The 22,544-nt window shown below is 32.3% G+C and overlaps 1 protein-coding gene across 1 annotated transcript in view; it reads left to right on the top strand.

Annotated features, from left to right (window-relative positions):
* Positions 1–364: 364 nt before the first annotated feature.
* LOC111699898 (Down syndrome cell adhesion molecule-like protein Dscam2) overlaps positions 365–22,544 on the top strand; it is a gene marked incomplete at its 3' end in the record, with an annotated part of 27,417 nt that continues 5,237 nt past the window's right edge. The window contains exons 1-9 of the mRNA XM_023470656.1: positions 365–649; positions 7,224–7,953; positions 9,956–10,169; positions 14,594–14,700; positions 15,571–15,735; positions 18,290–18,347; positions 18,620–18,708; positions 19,593–19,713; positions 22,228–22,321. Of these exons, the coding sequence (XP_023326424.1) occupies positions 7,884–7,953; positions 9,956–10,169; positions 14,594–14,700; positions 15,571–15,735; positions 18,290–18,347; positions 18,620–18,708; positions 19,593–19,713; positions 22,228–22,321 (918 nt within the window). The remainder of the gene's footprint in view (positions 650–7,223; positions 7,954–9,955; positions 10,170–14,593; positions 14,701–15,570; positions 15,736–18,289; positions 18,348–18,619; positions 18,709–19,592; positions 19,714–22,227; positions 22,322–22,544) is intronic.

The following is a 22,544-nucleotide window of genomic DNA, read 5'->3' as shown; positions in this document are numbered from 1 at the left end:
CTAAAAGTGGTATTTTGATACTAGTAAGTCAACTAAAACTCGAATTTCTTAATACCGATATCTTAGATGTTGTAGAGCTTTGATACTTTTCAAACCATACATTCTATTAGCTCTAACTACCAAAGTTTGAAATATTAGAGAGTTAGAATTTAGAAAGCTAGAGTTTGAGACGAGTGTTCAGTTTCTCAGTAGTACGAAATGGTAGAGCATAGTAGCGTGGTGTAAAGTGTCTGGTATAGTGTATTTATTGTAAGGCGTGAGCGTATGTTGTATGTATGTCCGTATGAGTGTCTGTGTGTGTGTGTTTAAAGAGAACAGCCTCCATCCTCCTTCTCGTATAGGAAACCAGTTGTTGATACAAACCACTCAGGGTCGGACCATCCTCTCACGTTCTGCTCCAGGTATACTAGTCTATACTAATATCTCGGAGAAAAAACCTGGAAAATATTGACGAAAAGACCATGATTTGAAATTTAAACAATATATTTTGCTTAAGTTTATCAAAAAGCCAAGTGATAACCAGAGGTTATAAAAACTACACCTAATTATCATTTCAAGATTAAGAGTTGTTAATCAAGATTATAAACCATGTGTTAGCTCTAATCATCTTAAAACTCTGCTGTTTCGGAGTCAAACCTCAACTCCCAACGTAAGTATTTTCATAAAGATATTTTTTTAATCCTGTTTTAAACTTGAAAAAAATAAAAATTGAAAATTTATCTTGCGAAATAAAATTTTATTAATGCATAAAAAAGTCCATTTTAATTTAGTTTTTAAAACAATGACCTTAAACATTTGACATACTTACCATTAAATAAAAAGATAAGAAGAAGAATAAGAATATAAATAAGAATAAAAATAAGAATTAAATTCATAAAGAGAATAAGATTAAGAATAAGGATAAAAATAAGAATAAGAGTTCCTTTTGATTCAATTGTAAATAAGAATAAGAATAAGAATTAAATTAATAATAAGAATAAGATTAAGAATAAGAATAAGATTAAGAATAAGGATAAAAATAAGAATAAGATTAAAAATAAGGATAAAAATAAGAATAAGAGTTCCTTTTGATTCAATTGTAAATAAGCTTAATGAAAATTAGGACAAAAAGAGAATAAGAAATGGGGATACAGACAATAGGGCTGGCAAACTAGAATAGAAATTAAGAGAAATGAAGAGAAAGATGATATAAGTAAAATTAAAAAATTGATAGACTAACAAAATCTGATGGAAGAGTTGTTTATAGAGATTTTTAGGGAAAAATAGTTATGAAGGTTAGAAGGTTAGAATGCACAGTGCTAAATAGACAGAAGGAGAAGGTTAAGTTTATGTGACATTACTGGTATGTTTTTGTGACCTAGTAGCTCCTCTAGTTTTGATTTTGAACACAAGATATCCGGTTACATATTCACGCACCTCTGGCCCTTTAGTAAAAGTAAATTCATCATATATGAAGCATAAAGTCTGACCGCGTCAACCTTGTTGCACCGGCTAGTCCTGTCCATAGAGCTAGATACAGTACAAACTGAGACCGGAAAGGTTGACCCGGCTCGGAGATTCAAATGTACTACGGCTGCCCGTGTATTAGGAATTTAAAACAGTTTGGTTTTTGTCAACAGCTCTTCAATTTGAGGAGGTATAATTGAATCAAAAAAGATAAGAAGAAAAATACGAGAAGCAGAACAAGTAAATACAATATATAGATAAGTGTAAATGAAAAGAATAATATTTCCCGATGCATGAATAATGTTCACCGAAAATAAAATGAAAATATATTGTATAATGAATACATATATATATGTATTAATATGATTAGTTTTGAGTATTATAATCAGATAAAATACAGATTATCCTGATTTTATTATTCTATTATATTATTCCCTCAACCAGTCCACAATCATGATATAAACCAAAGATTAATTGTAAAAGTAGAATTTATAAAAAACCAATTAAAGCGAGAATTTTTTTTGCCAATAATTGGCAAAACTGAAGAAACAAAGTCACGCAATGGCAAGGAATCTTAAAATTTCAAAATAAACGAATTGGACATTTTATGAATTTTCTTCTAAAATTAAATTACACACCCGTCCCGCAAACCCCTATTGTCCGACTTCTGCCCCCCCCCCAAAAAAAAAAAACCTCCCCAATATCAGATCTATTGAATGTTTCCATAGCTGGCCTGTCCTAGCCGCAGTGCTCAGCCCAACAATTGTCTCAACCCAGCTTAACTTATATCGGAAAGATATCATTCATGTACATCTTAAAATTATTTTTTGGAGAGGCACCTCCTGCCCCCTCCCTCTTTCCTCAAGACTATTTAGTCTATGCCCCTGAAGGTTAATGGGCTTATCAAGGGTGGAACCCCTTCTAAAAAATCCATCAGACGTTATTATCTGTTGATATATTATGCTTTTGTAATTAGGAGGAAAGTTAAAGGTTTTATATACAATATGTAGTAAATGCCGTACTCGTAAAACTGCTTCCAGAACTTTATGAATTCCGCTGCTACTCGACAGCTATCAATATCAACAAGGACACAAGCTCTTCAGCGATCAATGCCAAACCAATGGACACAATCTTATCAACTATCAATGTCAAAACGGACACTTAATCTCTTAAGCGATCAATGCCAAACCAATGGACACATTCTTATCAACTATCAATGTCAAAACGGACACAAGCTATTAAGCGATCAATGCCAAACCAATGGATATGATGTTATCAGCTATCAATGTAAACACGGACACAAAGCTCAACTATCAATGGCAAAACGGAAACAAGCTAAGTTTAAGTCTAATGTACGTATTTACAAGATTAACGCAGATATATATGTAAACGTAGAAAAGCTAATCACAAAACATGTTTAATCATGTTACGTATAGTTATTTACAGCATGGATAGTTACTAATGCACACGATATTTATTACAATTACACGATATTTATTACAAATGTACATTTCCCTAAAACGAAATATAGTAATACATGCAACTTCATTGTGTCCATGAGTATTTGCACGATGCCCTTTATTAAATAATTAGCATTTTTTGTGGGGTCCTACCTCTTGCCCCCCCCTCTTTTTTTCCTGGCCCTTCCCCACCCCCATGATAATGAAAATTTCTCCAGACGTCTGACACACATCCCCCCCTAATACTGTGATCAAATTTTCTTCTAGTCATTATATTACTAATCTAACATAACTCTTAATTATACATTAAATAACTTTAGTAAATTATACTTTAAAAAAACTTTCTTCTGCCGTAAAATTTGTAATAATCTATATTGAATTCTTTGTGAATGTAGAGTTTAAAAATGCGATTAAACATCTTGACGTTGACGTTTGTTAAAATAACGTTTGTTTAGAAGGGAAAGGAAATTTAAAGGACCGTAGAAAGGTATTATTGAATAGGAACCCTCCATTAAGACAAGTCTGATTCACAACGCTTTCCTTTAAACCTTTGTCACAGAAAGGTTACAATAAGGAAGATATCGTGGATTTTCTGTCTTGAAAGGTTCTGCCTATTTCCTGCATTGTCTTTAAATCATATATATCCGCAAGTCACTTTTACGGAGAACAAATACCTCATTCATTCATGCTTAGATAATGTGGTTTAAGGAGTATCATTGTGAATCGGAACATTATTGTAGAAGGATAGAAATGAAGAAAACAGAGAAAGAGTTGAAAATGGTGGAAAAATGTTTATAAAACTTTACAATGAGTCAAATGCTTTTATCAAGTCCAAATAGAATTATTTTTCTCATTTAAAGTTTTATTACCGAAATTAAACCAGCACGAAAAATAGAAATCTCTCTCTCACGAATCACGAACTCCTTAATGTTATTAAAAGTACTGTACAATGTTCAATTACTGTACAGTACTGTACAATGCTCAATTACTGTACAGTACTGTACAATGTTCAATTACTGTACAGTACTGTACTAAACTTAAACCCTATTTACTTTACAATTCTTCAGAAATATTGCAAGTAAACTTTTGCAACGTTGCATTTTATGCAAATTTTACTAATTGTAAAGGTTAAAAGATTTTACAAGTTCTTGAGAGTCGTAAAATGTATTTAAAATAAACCTGGAGTAACGAGTCAATCCCTAGTATATTTCCCCACATTAGGCATAATTTAGGATGATGGATGATGAATATAAGTCAGTTTAGTTATGCGGGGGAAATTGCACAAAGTGATCTCAGAAAGAATAAATATAGAACCCACAGGGTTACCAACAAAGGATGCAACGTTTATGACGTTCTACAGTGGGTCCCACAATATTGTGGAAGAGGAATACGACAGCTAGACTCAAGTTTATAATTTCAAATAGTCATTAACATGAAATTCAGCAATTGTGAAACTTTTTGCTTTAAAACAACATCCACGATGGTCTCAATGTCGTCTTCTCATTCCACAGTTTTATTGAGTACCACTAAGAATTTCTAAAACTCCATTTAATATTCCTTAAGCTATTGTCTATTTTCAATATTTAAAGTTTAAAGATTTGTTTTAATATCTGTTTTCCACTGAATATAAAGATGATGGGCTTTTAGCAGTGTTTACTTCTTCGAGTTCAAATAGATTAATTATAACATTAATTAAACCTCTTTAATGTGTCTGGATAATTATGAAATATTAATTATATTTTGGAATTTAACAGAAAAAAGCAAATGTTAATGATTCTCCTCTTAATCTTCAGGATTGTTTATTAATGAAACAATATTATTAATGACTATGTGGATCCTTAGAAAGAGAACTTTTTGAGATGGAGATTGAACTCTTATTTGTTTTTATGTTTTCAATCATAACTTCTTTTAATAAAGAGCTATTAAGATAAACAAAAATGTTTTAAAATTATTAAAATTAACCGGATAAATTTGCGTTTCTTATACTTATGTGTAAAATCAAAACAAGAGGAGCTAAGAGGTCACAAAGTCATACAAGTCGCATAAAATTTACCTTCTGTCAAGTTCGCTGTAAAAATGTTAAAAACTACAATGTCGGAATCGGAATATTTTGATATATCTCATTCAAAATATGTCAATATTTGATATACTTTAATAAACTAAAATGCATAGAATATTACAAAGATCAATATTACGCAAAAACTAAAAAAAATTCTACATTTAATGGGGAAAATGGGTTCTATAGTTGGGACTCTCTAGACTTCTAATCTAATTTTATTAATTTTTAAAATTATCGTTTTTCTGGAGTATGGTGCGTAATATAAAGAGAGGAGTACAAGGATTAGTTTAAAAGTACTGTAAGAATAATTTTAGAAGCCCTCCTAGCAAAAAACGGCAATTCCTGATTCACATTGGTACCTCTGAAACCTTTATCTTATCAATAATGTTGAAGACATTGTCGATCTTCTAGACTTAAATGTGTTAAATTCTGACATTGAAAATAATCCGTATTAAAAACTATAAACAATGATTTATAATTAATTTACTTTATCAGATAAAGCTTTTAAGCACCACGTTATGACACGAGCATCGCCATCTTTAAATGGAGAATCATTTGAAATGACGCTTACAGTCCCTTTAATCTCTTACGAAAAAGTTTTAACCTCCTGGTAATCTATTGATATTATAAAACGTCGTCTTTACATCCCCATGCTTTTTAGCACATTATGATTAAATCAATAATTTTCTATCTCCAATGATTGAAGTTGTTTTGCCAAAATATTTATTCATATACTTGAAAAGGGTGAAGAGACTACGGGAAATAACAAAAACATATTTTGAAGATGTTTTTAGACAACCCGTTAACAATTCACAGTTCGTTTAATTATATATACGATATTACAGGGTTACCAACAAAGAATGAGAATTTAGAGACCTCTGTAGTGAGTTTTTTCAATCTTTTTTCCACGTGTCCAACTCAAATAGCTTCAAACTTGTTTTTAACTTCTCCAAATAATAAATTTTCCAATTATCAGATTATGATTTCGACAGACTCTCAAATCACACCTTCAGGGCTCGAATTTAATAATTGGAGAGAGGTTGCTAAACTAACTACAGCTGCTTCAACTCTTGAATCAGCGATTCAAGGTTAACGATTCATGGGATTTGAATCGTTGATTTAGGTCTTCAGCAACCTCATCAATTCATATTTTTATTATCAAAATTTTAAAATGTTTAAAAGGTTTGCAGAAAGATTAGCAGACAAAATACGATTAATTATTAATACCTGAAAAATTGGCGCAAATGTATTGTAAATATTTCTTCTGAAAAATAACCATGAATGATTGATAGTTCGGTTCCCTAAATATGCATTGTAATGTAAGTTAATTCCTTGAATGCTCGACTATATGTGTGTAATGATGATGTACTCAATACTTCATAAATAGAGGGTGGGGGGGAGGTGAATTACAAAATTTAATAATATTCAAGTTTTAATCATTTTCTATTCAAATAGATTTGAATTGAAGGAAATTTAAAAAAGAGGAGATGAAATAATTTTATTATTAATTGAGCCAAATATCAGTTTAACTATTTTTTTTAATGTTTTTACTAGCTTGTGTTACCTGTGTATTCATTTCAAATAGCGAAAACTTGTGTTGACAAAAATGTTGAAATTGTTTGTTTGCAGTAAGGTACTAATGCAAGGAAAGTTATTTCAGAGGTGTACGCATCTTTTGTACTGCAGTGTACTGCACTTTGGGCGGAAAAGTGAACACAAGACGGATGTCAGAGCCTGACATGGAATCCATTTGCACAAAAATAATCTATGAAATATTCTGGTCATAGGAAACTATTATGTGAATTATCAAAATTATCAAAATTAAATGCTTTTAAGCTCCTCGGATACAAGATGAACACTGATGCATCTAATCAATTGTTTATAAATTTCGCCCAGAGAGAACTGGTTTCAATATGTACGCAGAGTATACATAACTGCAATTAACTTTCCTTGTATTACTCTCTTGGTTTGTAGTAAGTTTTAGGGGAAAGGGGGAGGGAAAAGAAGAGGGGAAAGGGGGGATAGAGGAGGGGAAAGGGGGAGGGAAGGGTGATATCAAGGGATTCGGCTGAGAATATTGTAAGTAAGGTTTCTGCTTCTCCCAACTTTGTAAATTTCTATGAAAAGTTAGTTTTACAAGTTTGAATGTAAACTATTTATATTCTAATATTTAACACATCTTCTAGAAAAATAAGAGAAATATTTAAATATAAAAATATTAAAATATTTCACAAAATGTTGAAAATATTATTCTTCAGGCTGAATAAGGGTTGGATGAGGAGCTGTATACAACCAGAATAAACAGAATCTCAACAACAAAAACATTTGGGGAAAATATACTTCTAACCGGAGAAAATTTTACCCTGAAGCCAAAGAAAAATATTCCCTGAACCCGGAGAAAAATATTTCCTGAACCCGGAGAAAAATATTCTCCGAACTCGGAGAAAAATATTCACTGAACCCGGAGAAAAATATTCACTGAGCTCGGAGAAAAATATTTACTGAACTCGGAGAAAGATATACTTTGAACCCGGAGAAAGATATACTTTGAACCCGGAGAAAGATATACGTTGAACCCGGAGAAAGATATACTTTGAACCCGGATAAAGATATACTCTAAACCTGGAGAAAGATTTACTCCGAGCCCGGAGAAAAATATCCACCATATATGGAGAGAAAAGAAACTCCGAACCCAAAGAAAAATAATCTCTGAACCAAGAGAAAAATAAAACCCAAACCCAGAGAAACATAAACTCCGAACCCGGAGTAAAACATCCACTGAATTCCACTGAATTTAGAGCAAACAACAAATGTAAGACGAACTGTTCTCCAGCTTGAAGAAGGACCTGGAGTAGGTTAGAAGACTGGAATCCAGCTTGAAGAAGGATCTGGAGTAAACTGGTGCTTAGGATGGTTCCATGATCTCTGTATCCTGGTCAGCTTGGAAACCAAGAATGGGGTTTCTCACTTACTATCTTCTAATCTTAGGTAATAAAACTTTATTTTACGTTGAAAGGAATTGAGTTTTTGCCACAAATCGCAGTTTTTTAATACCTAAATCTCTACAACCAGATGATGCAAACCTTTCATATTTCAAACTTACATTGTTTGATCCACCAGAACTCATAGTTTGAAATATTAACGGTCTACGACATTTGGTTTTAAAGAAATTGGGATTTAAAAATCCGAGTTTGTGGCAAAAACTCAATTCCTTTGTTTCTAAAATAAAAACAAATTTACGTAATCTTCTCTTCGCATTCATTGATTTTCTTTTTTTAATGAGTAACTTTTTGAAATAACCACCGTATTTTTGTATGTACATATACTTGAAATATGACCACTTTTGTTTATTAAATGCAGAGCTTTTTTAATTTTTTTAATGGATTTATATTGGAAATTATAGGATAAGAACATTAGACAGTTTTTTTTTTAAAATTTGATTCATAAATCTTCTGTAAATGTATTTAGTGAACTTAAAGTAAAAAAGGTCAGATTTAAAAGATGCCAGTCACAGGTTTCACATCTTTAATTTAAATCCAAATTAAAAAGCCATTTCATCCCCCGCCCCCCCCCCCCTCTTATTTGATTAATTTTACTTAAAATAAAATTTTGCAGATCTGATTTGTTAAACACACCTTTATCAGATTCTTGAGTATAATTTTAGCAACATTGTTTAAACTGTTTTCCATGCTTTTCTCAGTTTCAGATTTAATTTCAGTTTTCTATTTATTTTAATGGATTGTGGAGCTGAGATGAATCTCATTTATTTATCACAGTTCCGAGAACGGGGACAGTTTCATTTAGAGATGAACATCGTTTTTTTAACATCAAAAATGTTTGGGGCTTTTTAGAGGCTACAAAAGAATCTGAGATGTTCAATTGTCAGAATTACTCTACATGAGTTTGTTTTAATTTAGATTTTGAAAACGGTTCACTGCGAAAAAAAAAGATTTATCAAAACGATTTATCAAAACGATTTATCAAAACGATTTATAAAACGATTTATCAAACGATTTATCAAAACGATTTATCAAACGATTTATCAAAACGATTTATCAAAACGATTTATCAAAACGATTTATCAAAACGATTTATCAAAACGATTTATCAAAAATATTTATCAAAACGAATCTCTCAAAACGATTTATCATAAGAATTTATCAAAAAGATTATTAAAACGATTAATCAAGATGAAAGATCAAAACAATTTATCAAAACGATTTATTAAAACGATTTTTAAAAACGATTTATCAAACGATTCATCAAAACGATTTTTCAAAACGATTTATCAAAACGATTTATCAAAACGATTTATCAAAACGATTTTAAAAAGAATGATAAACATCTTAGTTTCAAGTGAAATCCCGTAGAATAGTTTAAACCTCTAAAATGATTAAAACAATGCCCATCCCTACCCTATATAGTTTATTAGCTTTTTATTGCAAATCCGCAAATAAAAGAAATTTTCCCGATTGAAATCAAGATTGGATAAAATGTACAGAGCTACAAAAGAAACTCTGAAACAAATAAAACCTACGAAAGAATTTAAGAACTGCTAAATTTTCAAAAAAACTTTTCTAAATTGATTATCTTTTTTGTTATTCTTCCTAAACAAAAAGATTCTGATTCTTTGAATTTGTAAATTTTTTTAAGGTCCAATATGTGTTTCAGACTTGTTTTTAAAACGAATTGTAACATTTTCTTTCTTTCTTTTAAGTCCAATTTCACACTGTTTTCAACTCTAAAGGTTTTCAATTTATATTTAGATTGAAAGCACAATGAATGTATCAAACTTGAAAACCTTCTAATTTCAGTTTTTTTAAAGTAACTACAAAACGAACAATTGCCTTAAAATTTAAACCTTTATACCTGACAGTGCAATTCTTTGATATTTTAAACTTGAACTTCTTGATTGAGCAGAATTTATATTTAAGGATTATAAAGTCAGAGTTTGATAAAAATGTTCAGTTCTTTAATTGTTTTTATTAAGGCTTGGTATTATTGGCTGATTGTTATGGACCTCAGTTTCCCCGCCCCCTCCCTCCAAGCCTAACATTCACCAATGACACGGGGGGCGTGGTCTCTTGTGTTGTAGGAGGTGAGCCCCGCCCTACTATAGCCTGGGTAGGGCGGGAGGGAACGCCTCTTCCCTTAGTTCCAGATCTATATAGAGATATGGGGAATGGAACTCTGCAGTTTTTCAGGTTTGCGAATTTATAACTGTAACCGGTGCTTAGGATCCGGATCCGGAACCGTTGGATCCGCAACATTTCGGCTTCCTGGATCCGGAGCAAAATATCAACTAAAGCCTACTAAAAAATAATTTTGGCTCTTAAAACCCAACCTTCTAGTGTTAACTAATAATCCAGGATCCGGATCAAATTGAAATGGATTCTAAGCACTGCTATTAATATCATCATTATATCTGTCTTAATTTCTTTTAACAATTTACTATAATTTTATTATTTCTCTTTTTGTTCATATTGGGTTGCATTTTTGTTTATTGGGGTCCAGCTTTATATCGTAAAAACTAAATATTTTAAATAATTAAACACTTTTTGAGACACCCTGTACATAAAAAGAGTACATTTGTTGAAGATTTGTAAGAATTGGGAAACGGTGAATATTTTGTATTTTACAAGTTTTGTAGTAAAATAAAGTGTAGAGACGTAAACTCAATGAACCGATATAACACATAAGCATAAAACCCAGGAATTTGAAAGGAATGAAAGTAAAACCTTTTGAACAAAATAAATAGTTTTCAGTCTTTGACAGGTTGGAGACATTTTCTCAGGGTTCTACTATTTTCGTTTGTTCTCAACCTCAATCTCCATCTGATAAAAAACTGTCAATCAAGTTTAAAGGGACTGTAAGCGTAATTTTGAAATGACCCTTCATGATTAGTTATGTGGAAAATATGGTGGGGTATCAAGGTTAAAAATTGTTTAATTTTGATAATTTCTACATGTTTTCCAAGTAGCGGAAATGCGCGTCAGTTTTGCAGAAAACCTACAATCAGCTTTCAAAATTAAAAACATTAATATTTAATTTATCCTTGATCAGACAAAGCTTTTAAGGGTACCGTTGTTAATCTAGCATTGCCAAAGCAATAGATGATACAATTTTTAAAAAACTTGAATTTTTAAGAAGACTTTATACATTTTCTATGAAACTCATTGTATAAAAACGGGCAGTTGTCTTAGTTCTTTAAAAACAACTTATTTATAAAGGAACTGAGTTTTTGCCACAAACTCAAATCTGCTAATTCCTTTATCTGTGCAACATGATGGTGTAAACCTTTGATATTTCAAACTTTTAAAATATCAAAGCTCTACGACATTGGGTGACAACGAGGGATTATATAATGAGAGTTTATGCAGGGAAAGAATCAATTTTTTTTCATTCCGAATTTCATTAATACTTAATCATCGACAGTATATATTTAAACTAGTTATGTTTTGCAGTGTTGCAAACTTTAGTCTTGTCTTAGGAATTGAAACAAAGACTAATTTATTTTTCATCTGGTTTTGTTCCCAGCAGTTTCCATGTCTTGGTTTAAAGGGAATGTAACCGTAATTCCAAGTGATCCTCTATGCAAAAATGGCAATGCCCAATTCACAACCGTACCCTTGAAACCTTTATCTGATCAATACTATGGAAGATATTGTCGTGTTTCTAAGTTTTAAAGTGTATAACTCTGTTAATTATCATATGTTTTGTCACTTTTGTAGAGAAACCACAATTTGAAATAATCAGTTTTCAAAATGATAAACATTTAAATATAATTCATACTTGATCAGACACAGCTTTAAAGGAAAATTGCCCAAAAAACATTATAAAATGAGCATAAATGAACAATGCACTTTTTATAGAGACTGAAGGAGCGTGTAGAGTGTGACCGGCTGATCGAGCTCTCAGCTTTAAGTATATAGGTATATACATATACTTTAAAATGCATTCATCTAACATTTTTTAGAAAAAAGACTTTAAAACCTTTTTTCTAGAACCTGAATTGCACGGAGACGAGTTTTCCCTGCAGACCCTTCTAGCGAAGTCGTACTAAACTTCGCTCAACGGATCCTGTTTATTGTGAATACAATACAGGTATATATGTCTCATAAGAAACATTTGAACATTTAAAGAGAGTATATAACCTAAGCATGAAAAGAATCGGTATCTATTTCATGACTTATCAAAGTTTAATCGAGTTTTAAACTTTAGATCGCTGGGTGTGAGCGATCCTGATCTCTATAGGTTGTCATGCTACAAAATGATCCTATAGGAAAATAATATTTATCATTCTCTAAAACTCTGTTAGATATAAATATTAATTTGTTATATGTACTGTTGATTGATTGATTGATCATCTAAACGTCAATATTTTTAGACGTCGACTATCAATCATGAAGCAAGCTTTAAACCTGTGAACATAGATTATCTCTCTTGTAACTGGATAATGTCCGTAATGTAAGTTTTCATTTATTTATCATTCATAAAAGCCGCGCCTTATAAATAGCTGATTTTATCTTTAAATACTTTTGTAAAGGATGGTGGGAAAGGGGGGAGGTAGGTTTAGGAAATGAGCTATATGTATATTTAGAAAACTGATGAATAAACAATAAGGACGGAAATTCCTTTTAATGCTAAAATTCAAAATCAAACCGAAACTAAAATTAGTGGACTTCAATATTATTGTTTTTAGGAATTTACAATTTTATATAGATCCAGATTCCTACTTTCGTCGTCGTGTATATCAATACAATGAAGACGAATTTTATTTCAATTTTGATTTCTACCATGCGTGCAGAAACAGAGCCGACCAGGGTATGAACGTCATGGCTTTTAATTTTACATCACTTACATCTATTATACTTTTGTGGAGCTTTAGACATGTAAAACATTAGAAAGCATCTAGAAACGAATATTATGACAGAATTTAAGAACTTAATGTTAGTAGGGACATGTACATAATTCAATGATAAAAAAAATTGTTGACTGGTTGAGAGAACTTTTACATTTCTTTATAGATATATATTTTTTTCTTTTTTTTAATGAAATGTTCAATTAAAGGGAACAAAATGTTTTTAAAATATGATTCTTTGCTACGTAAAACTCCCCTAGGAATACATATCTTCAAATATACTTAATGAAAAGATGCTGATTGCTTAGAGGGAGGAGGGAGTGGGGAGGAAGGGGGAGGGGTTGGAGAGAGAGAAGAAATTACAGTGTCAACAAAATTTCTAGTTTCTTTCTTTTCCTTTTCAACCAACCTCTCATAAAGGTTTTATAATGGTTCTTCTAAACCTTGAAAACTTAAATATTTAAACCGTAACTGCTAGAAACACGTTTTTACTCAAAAGGTTGCAAAAAACACTTTTTTATTAATTAAAAAATTAATCCTTCATGTGAAAAACCAATATGTATAACAATTTTATATTTAGATGATGGTCAGAAAGTCGCCATTCTTAAACTTTCTTAAATTCGCTGATTTTTCTCTTTAAACTAGCGCATTTTCCAAAATTATAAATTCCGTCATTTTTATCCTTCCGTTAGTCATGTAAGTTGCCACAATTTTTTTTGGCTCGATCGGTTCAGCCGTTTTATTGGATACGAACAAACAGACAGACAAGCAACGAATAATGCTTCTAAAAAAACTAAATCTAAAGATCATTGAAGAATGTGGTTGTGAACAGTCCCATTACCTTAAAGAATAACGAAACTCAGCTCCTTGGACTTTTCTTTTAGTAAATAACAAAAGAAATATTAGAAAAAATGTTTGCGTATGCTACCATATTGGTATAATAATACATTTTGTGTCGATCAAAGAAAAGTATAGAAAAAGCTGACTTGCCCCCCCACTGCCCCCCCGGCCCCCCTCTTTCATCTCATCCATTTAAAGTGAAGTACCCTTGATTAGTATTCACTTCTACGAGAACTTGAAAATTCCTCTGAATAGGAAGTTTATATTTTTTAAGAATGAGAATTGTTAAAAAATAATTGGTCTGGTTTTTCTGAATTAATGCACTCTTGCCAAACATAGACGTACATTATACAAGCACTTTATTTTATAACTCGAATTCTGTTATATTTTTCTGTCTCATTTTGTGTCATTCTAATATCTGAATTCTTGGTTTAGTTCTGAGTATTCTTATATCTGAATTCTTGGTTTAGTCCTGAGTATTCTAATATCTGAATTCTTGGTTCAGTCCTGAGTATTCAAATATCTAAATTCTTGGTTTAGTCCTTAGTATTTTACTATCTGAATTCTAGGTTTAGTCCTAAGTTTTATAATATCTATACTCTAGGTTTAGTACTGAGTATTTTAGTATCTATACTCCAGGTTTAGTCCTGAGTATTCTAATATCTGTATTCTAGGTTTAGTCCTGAGTATTCTAATATCTATACTCTAGGTTTAGTCCTGAGTATTCTAATATATATACTCTAGGTTTAGTCCTGAGTATTCTAGTAGTTGTACTCTAAGTTTAGTCCTGAGTATTCAAATATCTGTACTCTAGGTTTAGTCCTGAGTATTATAATATCTATACTCTAGGTTTAGGAAACTCGAAGGTCTTTTCAACGATACTCTTTTAAATTTCGAACTCTGAATATTCTAATATCCTTACTCTAGGTTCAGTCCTGAGAAGTGGATGAGTGAGATTCATGACTCCCAGATAAGATGCCGTGCAACCAATCCGTACGGTACAATAGTATCTTCTCTACTGCACGTCAGAGCAGGTACAGTTTAATACAGTACAGCGCACTAGAATAGAACATATTTGATATGCAGATGTACACTTAAAATTAAAACTGTTCATAAATGAATGTATTTAACAGGACTTCTTTGTGGAGAATAATCTGGAACGCGTATCTTAGTTAACAGCAGTTTTAGAGACACAAAACTTTTATACTTCTTCCAAAAACTTAAGAAAAAACTTATCTGTTTCTTTATTAAATTTGAGTAAGTTGGTAGTCAAAGAACGATTTAAGTACATTTCTCTTTAAGGAAAAACAATATATGATCATTACGATCGAGTGATTGTTTGATAATACATAATTCTATTCTCCCTATCATATTTAATGAACATTCCCTTTTAAAAATGAATAATTTACCTTAATACATTTGAGGATAATCACTTGTATTTTATAACCTTTAAACGATATACATATTTAGAGGTTAATCTATTTAGGCCAAAGATGTTTCTCAGTTCTTTCTATTAATTTAGTAATCTAATGTGTTTCTAACATTGGACACTCTACAATGAAATTTTAAAAACCGGTTTATTCAACTATATGTTTAGATAAACTGAGAAAGATTCTACAGAACCCCCCACATATCTTTGATTACAAAAATTAAGTGTACCGCGTTGCAGGAATGATACAAAAACAATGTAAGTTAGGTTACATTTCTCCCAGATACTTTATCCAAACGAAAATCATGTAGAATCCTGAACCCTCGAGTGTCTCATTTAATCTCAATCTCATCTTTCCAGCATCAGCTTGTCTAGGTAGTCAGAGAACCGGTTTTTAATTAACCTGTTTTATTTGTGTCAGAACATTAGCTGGTCCAGGTAGTCGGAGAACCGGTTTTAAATTAACCTGTTTTAGTTGTGTCAGAACATCAGCTGGTCCAGGTAGTCGGAGAACCGGTTTTAAAACTAAACACTGGAATACTCAAATGCCAGGTCCCGGCCTCGCTGAAGCACAGTTCGGAGGTTGTCTCCTGGAAGTTTGGGAATAATTATATTTATCCTACTAAATCATGGACTTCAGGTTAGTTATCAACAATTTTTCAATGTTCTTGTTGCCATGTTATATTTGTTTGTTAGAGGGACTACCCACTTGGAACCTTGTTCTGATCAATAATGTGGAAGATAACGTTGTTTTTCTTGCATGAAACTGTTTAATATTCTGATAATTTCTGTTGAAAATTTCGTTATTATTTAATAATTTTCCATTGTTATCCAACCTCTTTCTTCATCTTCTTATATAGTTTACTCAAGTCATGACTCCAAATAGTCCAATGAACATGAGACACATAATTTGTTCAGTGTAAACAGACTCATTTCACTTAATAAGTGATTTAACCGGTATAACTATTTGCTTTGTAAAACTAAGGGTCCGTCCTAGTATACGGTTTTTGGACCCCCTCCCCCCCTCCTATCAATTTTGTACATTTATTTCTATTATTTTAGGATTAGGTTAGGTTAAGACAATTTCTGGGCCGAGCGCTGCGGCAAGGATAGGGTAGGGGGCCGAACGCTGCGGCTAGGACAGGCTAGGGGGCCGAGGGCCTCGGCTAGGACAGGTACAGGAGCCTGGCGCTGCGGCCATATGATCAAATACACAAAATGTACAAAATTGATAGGAGGGGGGGGGGGTACAAAATTGTTCTCCAGGAAATTGCACGGTTCTAGCTATAAATGTAAAAAAAGATAAATTAAAAAATATTGGGCTCTACACTGGATCTCAATAAATTCATTGAATTTAAGTAAATTTATTGGATTTCTGTTGAATCCTGGATAAAACGAAGTCCATCAGTTCCAATGTAATTAGTTTTATTGTTTCAAATAAATTCCAGTATTCTGCCCATTTCCAGAATATATTCTCGTGCCATTGGACCGTAAAATAAATTTAAGGGAATGGCAACTTTATTCAAAGCAAAGTTAAATTAAATATAGAAAATCAAAATCAACTTGATGAACATTTTTCAACATTACCTAAATTTTGGACGAAGGAATTTAATTTTTGCCACAAACTTATTTGAAATATTCAAGGTTGTAAAGATAAAAGGAAATAGAAAATTTTAATTTGTGGCAAAGACTCAATTCTTTGGAGATAATTTTGGTGGATAATTTTATTTTTTACGCTTCTTCCCTGGATAGGAATAAGAAAAACCTTGTTTAAGCCAGGTGTTAGAAAAACTATTGGAAAATGCATCAAAAATGCATTTTTTATTATTCCTTTGAAATTTTTTTCCAGTTGCTCAAATTTGATTTGATTCTAGACTTTCTGAAAGATTTTTGTTTTATACTTGCTTAGGTAGGGGTTTAATCTGTACAACTCTTTCACAAAAAAAATCTGTAAAACTTGAAATTTATCATTGAAACAAACTCAAGATTAAAAATAAATGGAAAAATATTCTTTATTTCTTTATTATCAAATCCAATTAGGTCTAAAGTGCTGTATTCTTAATTTCATGAACAATTAAAAATAATTTTTATATTTTTTTTCTTCGGTTCTCCTTGTTTTATCAATACCTAAGGTTTACATGAATGTTTTTGTAAAGTTGTAGGATTTAATTTGTAAATGTAGATTGTAGAGTTTATGTACCATGTAGTGGTTTGAGTTTTTTAGATATTGTAATGGTTACCTGGAGAATAAAGGTTTTTTTTTACCTAGCTCTGGATCCAGATTTTGCTACTGACAGCTTAAAATATACTCCTTAATAAAGTCTGGTTAGCTGTTATTATGTATTAAGTATCGAAACTCGTCGGAAAGACATTAATTCTTTTGATTGAATCTGGTTCTATGTGTAAGCATCAAGGGAGCTGAGAATAGTCAGGTTCTTATACAACTCTCCCCAGTTTCTTGTGGCTGAACAGACCCCTGTGTGGAATAACATGGCAGTACACCTTACTTGAAAAAAAAAAGAAGATAAAAGTTTAGAAAAGGAGGGGTTTCTCAATGCGTCTCTTCCCCCTCCCTCTGCCAGAAACAAGGAAAATGGAAACTTTGAAAGTAGAATCCTGCACTATGCATTATGATACCGGTTTATACTCTGCGGCTCCGAGGAAAAGGTTACTGTAGACTAGGCCGTATTCTGAATGCTGTCCGAGATGAACGCATTTTCCCCTTGTTTACAAGGGATTAGAATGCGTAGATCTTAAAAAGAGGAAAAGAAAACTGATGTATGATCAGCTATTAAGCAGTCAGAGAAACAAATTCAATGCTCTTAAAAAATTTGTTAAAAAGAAAAAAAGTTTAATTTAAAAGATAGGTATTGTAATGGTTCCTAACTCTAGAATATGTTTAGGTCTAGATATAGTAATGGTTCCTAACTCTAGAATATGTTTAGGTCTAGATATAGTAATGGTTCCTAACTCTAGAATATGTTTAGGTCTAGATATAGTAATGGTTCCTAACTCTAGAATATGTTCAGGTCTAGATATAGTAATGGTTCCTAACCCTAGACTATGTTTAGGTCTAGATACAGTAATGGTTCCTAACTCTAGAATATTTTTAGGTCTAGATAAAGTAATGGTTCCTAACTCTAGAATATGTTTAGGTCTAGAAGTAATGGTTCCTAACTCTAGAATATGTTTAGGTCTAGATATAGTGATGGTACCGAATGGAGAGCTCCATATCTCGTCTGTCGACTACAGGAAAGTTTTTAATCCTAGATTTGAAAACTAAAAAGAAAGTTTATTCAGAAAATAAAATAATGCTGGGAAAGAAAAAGCAACTTTTAGCTTCCTTAAAACACATCAGCGCCAGTTTCAGATCAGGGGGGTTGATGGTTGGAAAGAACGTTAAAAATGTTTATTTTTGGACATCAGATTCATATCAAATATTTTTTAAGGTTAAACTAGTGTAAACTGAAAATCACTTTTACAGTCTCTTTTAACTCCACTATCAGGTTAAACTTGCTCTCCAGGCACACTCATCATCCGTACTTCTGTATCATTCGGAACCTGGAGACAGGGATCAACCAGGAGAGCCTTCCTTTCCATCTCACAGTAAAAGGTATCCGGATATTTTCCTAGTTCTCAACTTTTAAACCACCCCAAAAATTACAGAATCTATCCCTTATTGATCCTGTTGGTCTTTGAGCCTATCCTTGCCGCGGAATTGCCGCGGCACTCGGCCCGGTAAAGAAACTGAGTTTTTGCCAGATACTGCGATTTTCTAAAACTTGTATCTTTGCAATCAGATTTAAACGATTGGACCTAACAGAAATTTTCATTGGGTTGAAACGATATAGGGATATAGGGATTAGAAAATCAGAGTTTGTGGTAAGCACTCAGTTCTTTAGAGACGATTATCGACGGAAGTTGATCCACCTTTTTTTGCACTCGGTCGTGGTTAAAGTCTCATATTTTATGGATATCTCTGTGTTATATTTAGGAGCAATTTTATTACACTAGCAATGGCCAAGGAATGCATTTGCAAAACTTTGTAAATATTCTGATATTACATTTTTAAAATTGTTCTAGCAAATCCTTAGAAAAGTTGAAAACTTTAAACAGTCTTGCGGATTTATTTGATGTTTATTCTTCTTATATAAGATATTTAAGATGACAGGGCAAATGTAACTTGTTTTCATGAAAAGTTATCAAAGCTGAGATTAAGCTGAGATTAAGCTGAGTTGTTTCTGCAAAAACACACTAACTATTTAAAACTTAAATAAAGATTTTTTAATAAACTTTTGAACACTGAATAACCCAGCAAGCTGTTTTATACATTTTATCCATCCTGTTAAAACTCTGGCAATAGTTCTAATTATAAATAACTAATTAAAGTAGAGTTAGTGGGTTGAGTTATTATATCTTTATTTAAAATGAATTGAGCTTTTAATTTAAAAAATGTAATGATAATTTTTTTATTTATAAAGATAATTTTTTGTTTAGATACAATTCCATTGATGCGTCCGGAGCAAATGTCTGACCAGGAGTTTTATATCAGCGTTGAACAGGGGCACATTGCAGCTCTACCATGCAGGGTTCAATCCTCTCCACCACCTACTCTCAGGTATGCAAGGATACTAGAAAAGTTCTAACCCTAAGTGTTCGATCGTCTCCACCCCATACTCTCAGGTATACCTAGAAAAAAACAGGATTCAATTCTCTTCGTCTATTACTTTTAAGTATATCTATATACAATAGCAGTTCTATCAAACAGAGCTTATCCTTTCTACCTTTTACTCTCATCAGGTATACCTTGAGACTATCGAGTAGGGTTCAATCATCTCTACCTACTACTCTCAGGTATACCTGGACACAAGAGTAGGGTCAGGGTTGAATCCTCTCAAACCTCTACTCTCTGGTATAAATATAGACACCAGAGAAGTTATCCTGTAGGGTTGAATCCTCTCCACCAACTACTCTCAGATATACCTATGCAAGAGCACGGTTCCGTCCCCTCCGACCCCTACTCTCAGGTTTACCTAAATATTAGAACACTTCTTTTTTGCTGACCTCATAGGAAAAAAAAACAATAATCCGTCTTCTGCCTACATCCACTATTCCATATATTCTTATATTTATGTGCTCTAAAGATGCTTTCCAATCCTCTATTTTATCTAGATTCTCATGCTCCATTGAGCGTTTTTCCTCTCAAACCTTTCCCGTCCTATATTTAGTTTAGTTTATAACATTGAACAATAATTTCTGTTCCACTTGGCTTTATAGGTTCCTTGTTCCAGGGGATATAGGTTATATCCCTCATACAGGAAATCCATACATACTGGATACAGATATCCATACATATAGGATAAAGATATCCATACATACATGATATATATATATCCATACATACAGGATATAGATATCCATACATACAGGGATATAGATATCCATACATACAGGAAATAGATATCCATACATACAGGATATAGATATCCATACATATAAGATATAGATATCCATACATACAGGATATATATATCCATACATACAGGGATATGGATACTTTTGGTTCCATTTTTGGTTTACTTGAAAATTCATACTTTTTACTTTTGACAAAACATTTGTATTTTCTTTGTAAGTTACTTCCGATAGAACTTTTTTTGATGAAATTTTAACAATATGTTTACAAAAATATATAAATAAATGTACATTGTACAAGCACTAAACACTGTTTTGAGTTTTGTCACTAACTTTTTAAAAAAGAATACAAAGGAATTGAGTTTTTGCCCCAAACTCAAATGTTCTAATCCCTATATATCTGCATGCAACCAGATGGTGTACACCTTTGATATTTGAAACTTAGATTATTTGATCCAACAGAACTCATAGTTTGAAATATATAAGGTCTGCGACATTTGCGTGCAAAGATATAGTAATTAGAAAATCAGAGGTTGTGGCAAAGACTCAATTCCTTTTTCTTTTTTCTTTCTCTAAAAACAAATCAAAGTTTTTAAAAACAAACAGCTGACATTTATAAAAAAGAAATAGTAAAATCAAGTTTAAAAACAAAAACATTTTGAATATTTTGCCAATGTCAGTCCATTACAATGTCTTTCAGGCCGATTAAACGTTTGGCATTGAATATCTCCTTATTCCGACATATTTCCAATATACTTCTTGTAAACATTCACGTCATCCTGTCAACTTTTTCACAAATAAAATGACTCTAGTCATATTTCGTGGAACCTTGAAAATATAGGATTCATAGAGCTTTATGCTTTAGAAGAGCTTTATTTAAAGACTTTAAGCGTTTTTAGATCGAACCTTTATCTAAATAAGAGTGCTTGCAAGAATTCACAATTTTGAAACCTAATGTTAGAACTTCATTGTGTTGGAATATCTCGATATCAAGCATTCATCTCTATGCCTTATAAAGGTATTGAGTTTTTGCAACCAACTCGAATTTTGTAATCCCTATAACATAGCTACCTAATGGTGTAAATCTTTGATATTTCAAACTTAGATTATTTAATCTAACATAATTCATAGTTTGAAATAGCTACGGTCGACAATATTGGGTTGCACAGATATAAAGATTAGAAATTACAGTTTGTGCTAACAATTCCTCTCCGGTTTCCCCTGGTGGTCATACCCTGCAGGGGTAGCTTTAATTAAGAGATCAAGCATTTATCTTTAAATATAAAAGTGCCCACAATGGATATCGAGATTGAGCATTCAAGATTATGGATACTTAACACCAAAGCTCTGACCTCGGACTAACTATGAATGACATGAAACTTTTTTCTTTATGGGACGAGAGACGAGAAATCCATGAGTAACTCTGTTAACGCCGCGGTCCAATATAATTTTTAGAATGATTTAAATAGACATCTTTATTATGAACTATTTTTTCGACTGAGCATTGTCTGGAAACAAAACCAACCTATTTAACTTTTAAACCAAGCTTAGAACATTCCTGTGGTTTTAACGAGTTCTCCAATCAAAGTTTAAGGCAAATGGTCGGACAAACAAACAGACAGATATTAATATTTTATATGTTAGGTTTATGCCATGGCTGATTCCTTGAAATGGAAAGGCACTTACTTCAATTAACATTAACCACCCCTTTTATTTCTAGTTGGTTCAATGTTCGGAGCAACCTGCTTCAGCCTGTTACTCAGGGTACAAGGATACATGCTACAGCTCATATGCTGGTCATCACGGATACACAGGTAGGAACAGGGAGATACAAGGGGGGGTGTAGGATCTGTTACTCAGGGTACAAGGATACATGCTACAGCTCATATGCTGGTCATCACGGATACACAGGTAGTGGCAGGGAGATACATGGGGAGGGGGTAGGATATGTTACTAAGGGTACAAGGATACATGCTACAGCTCATATGCTGGTCATCACGGATGCACAGGTAGAGATTGGGGATACAGGGAGGGGGG

Source organism: Eurytemora carolleeae, unplaced genomic scaffold, assembly GCF_000591075.1.
Source record: "Eurytemora carolleeae unplaced genomic scaffold, Eaff_2.0 scaffold373, whole genome shotgun sequence".
NCBI lineage: Eukaryota > Metazoa > Arthropoda > Copepoda > Calanoida > Temoridae > Eurytemora > Eurytemora carolleeae.
The sequence above is the reverse complement of the archived record's forward strand: the minus strand, read 5'-3'. Positions and strand labels throughout refer to the sequence as shown.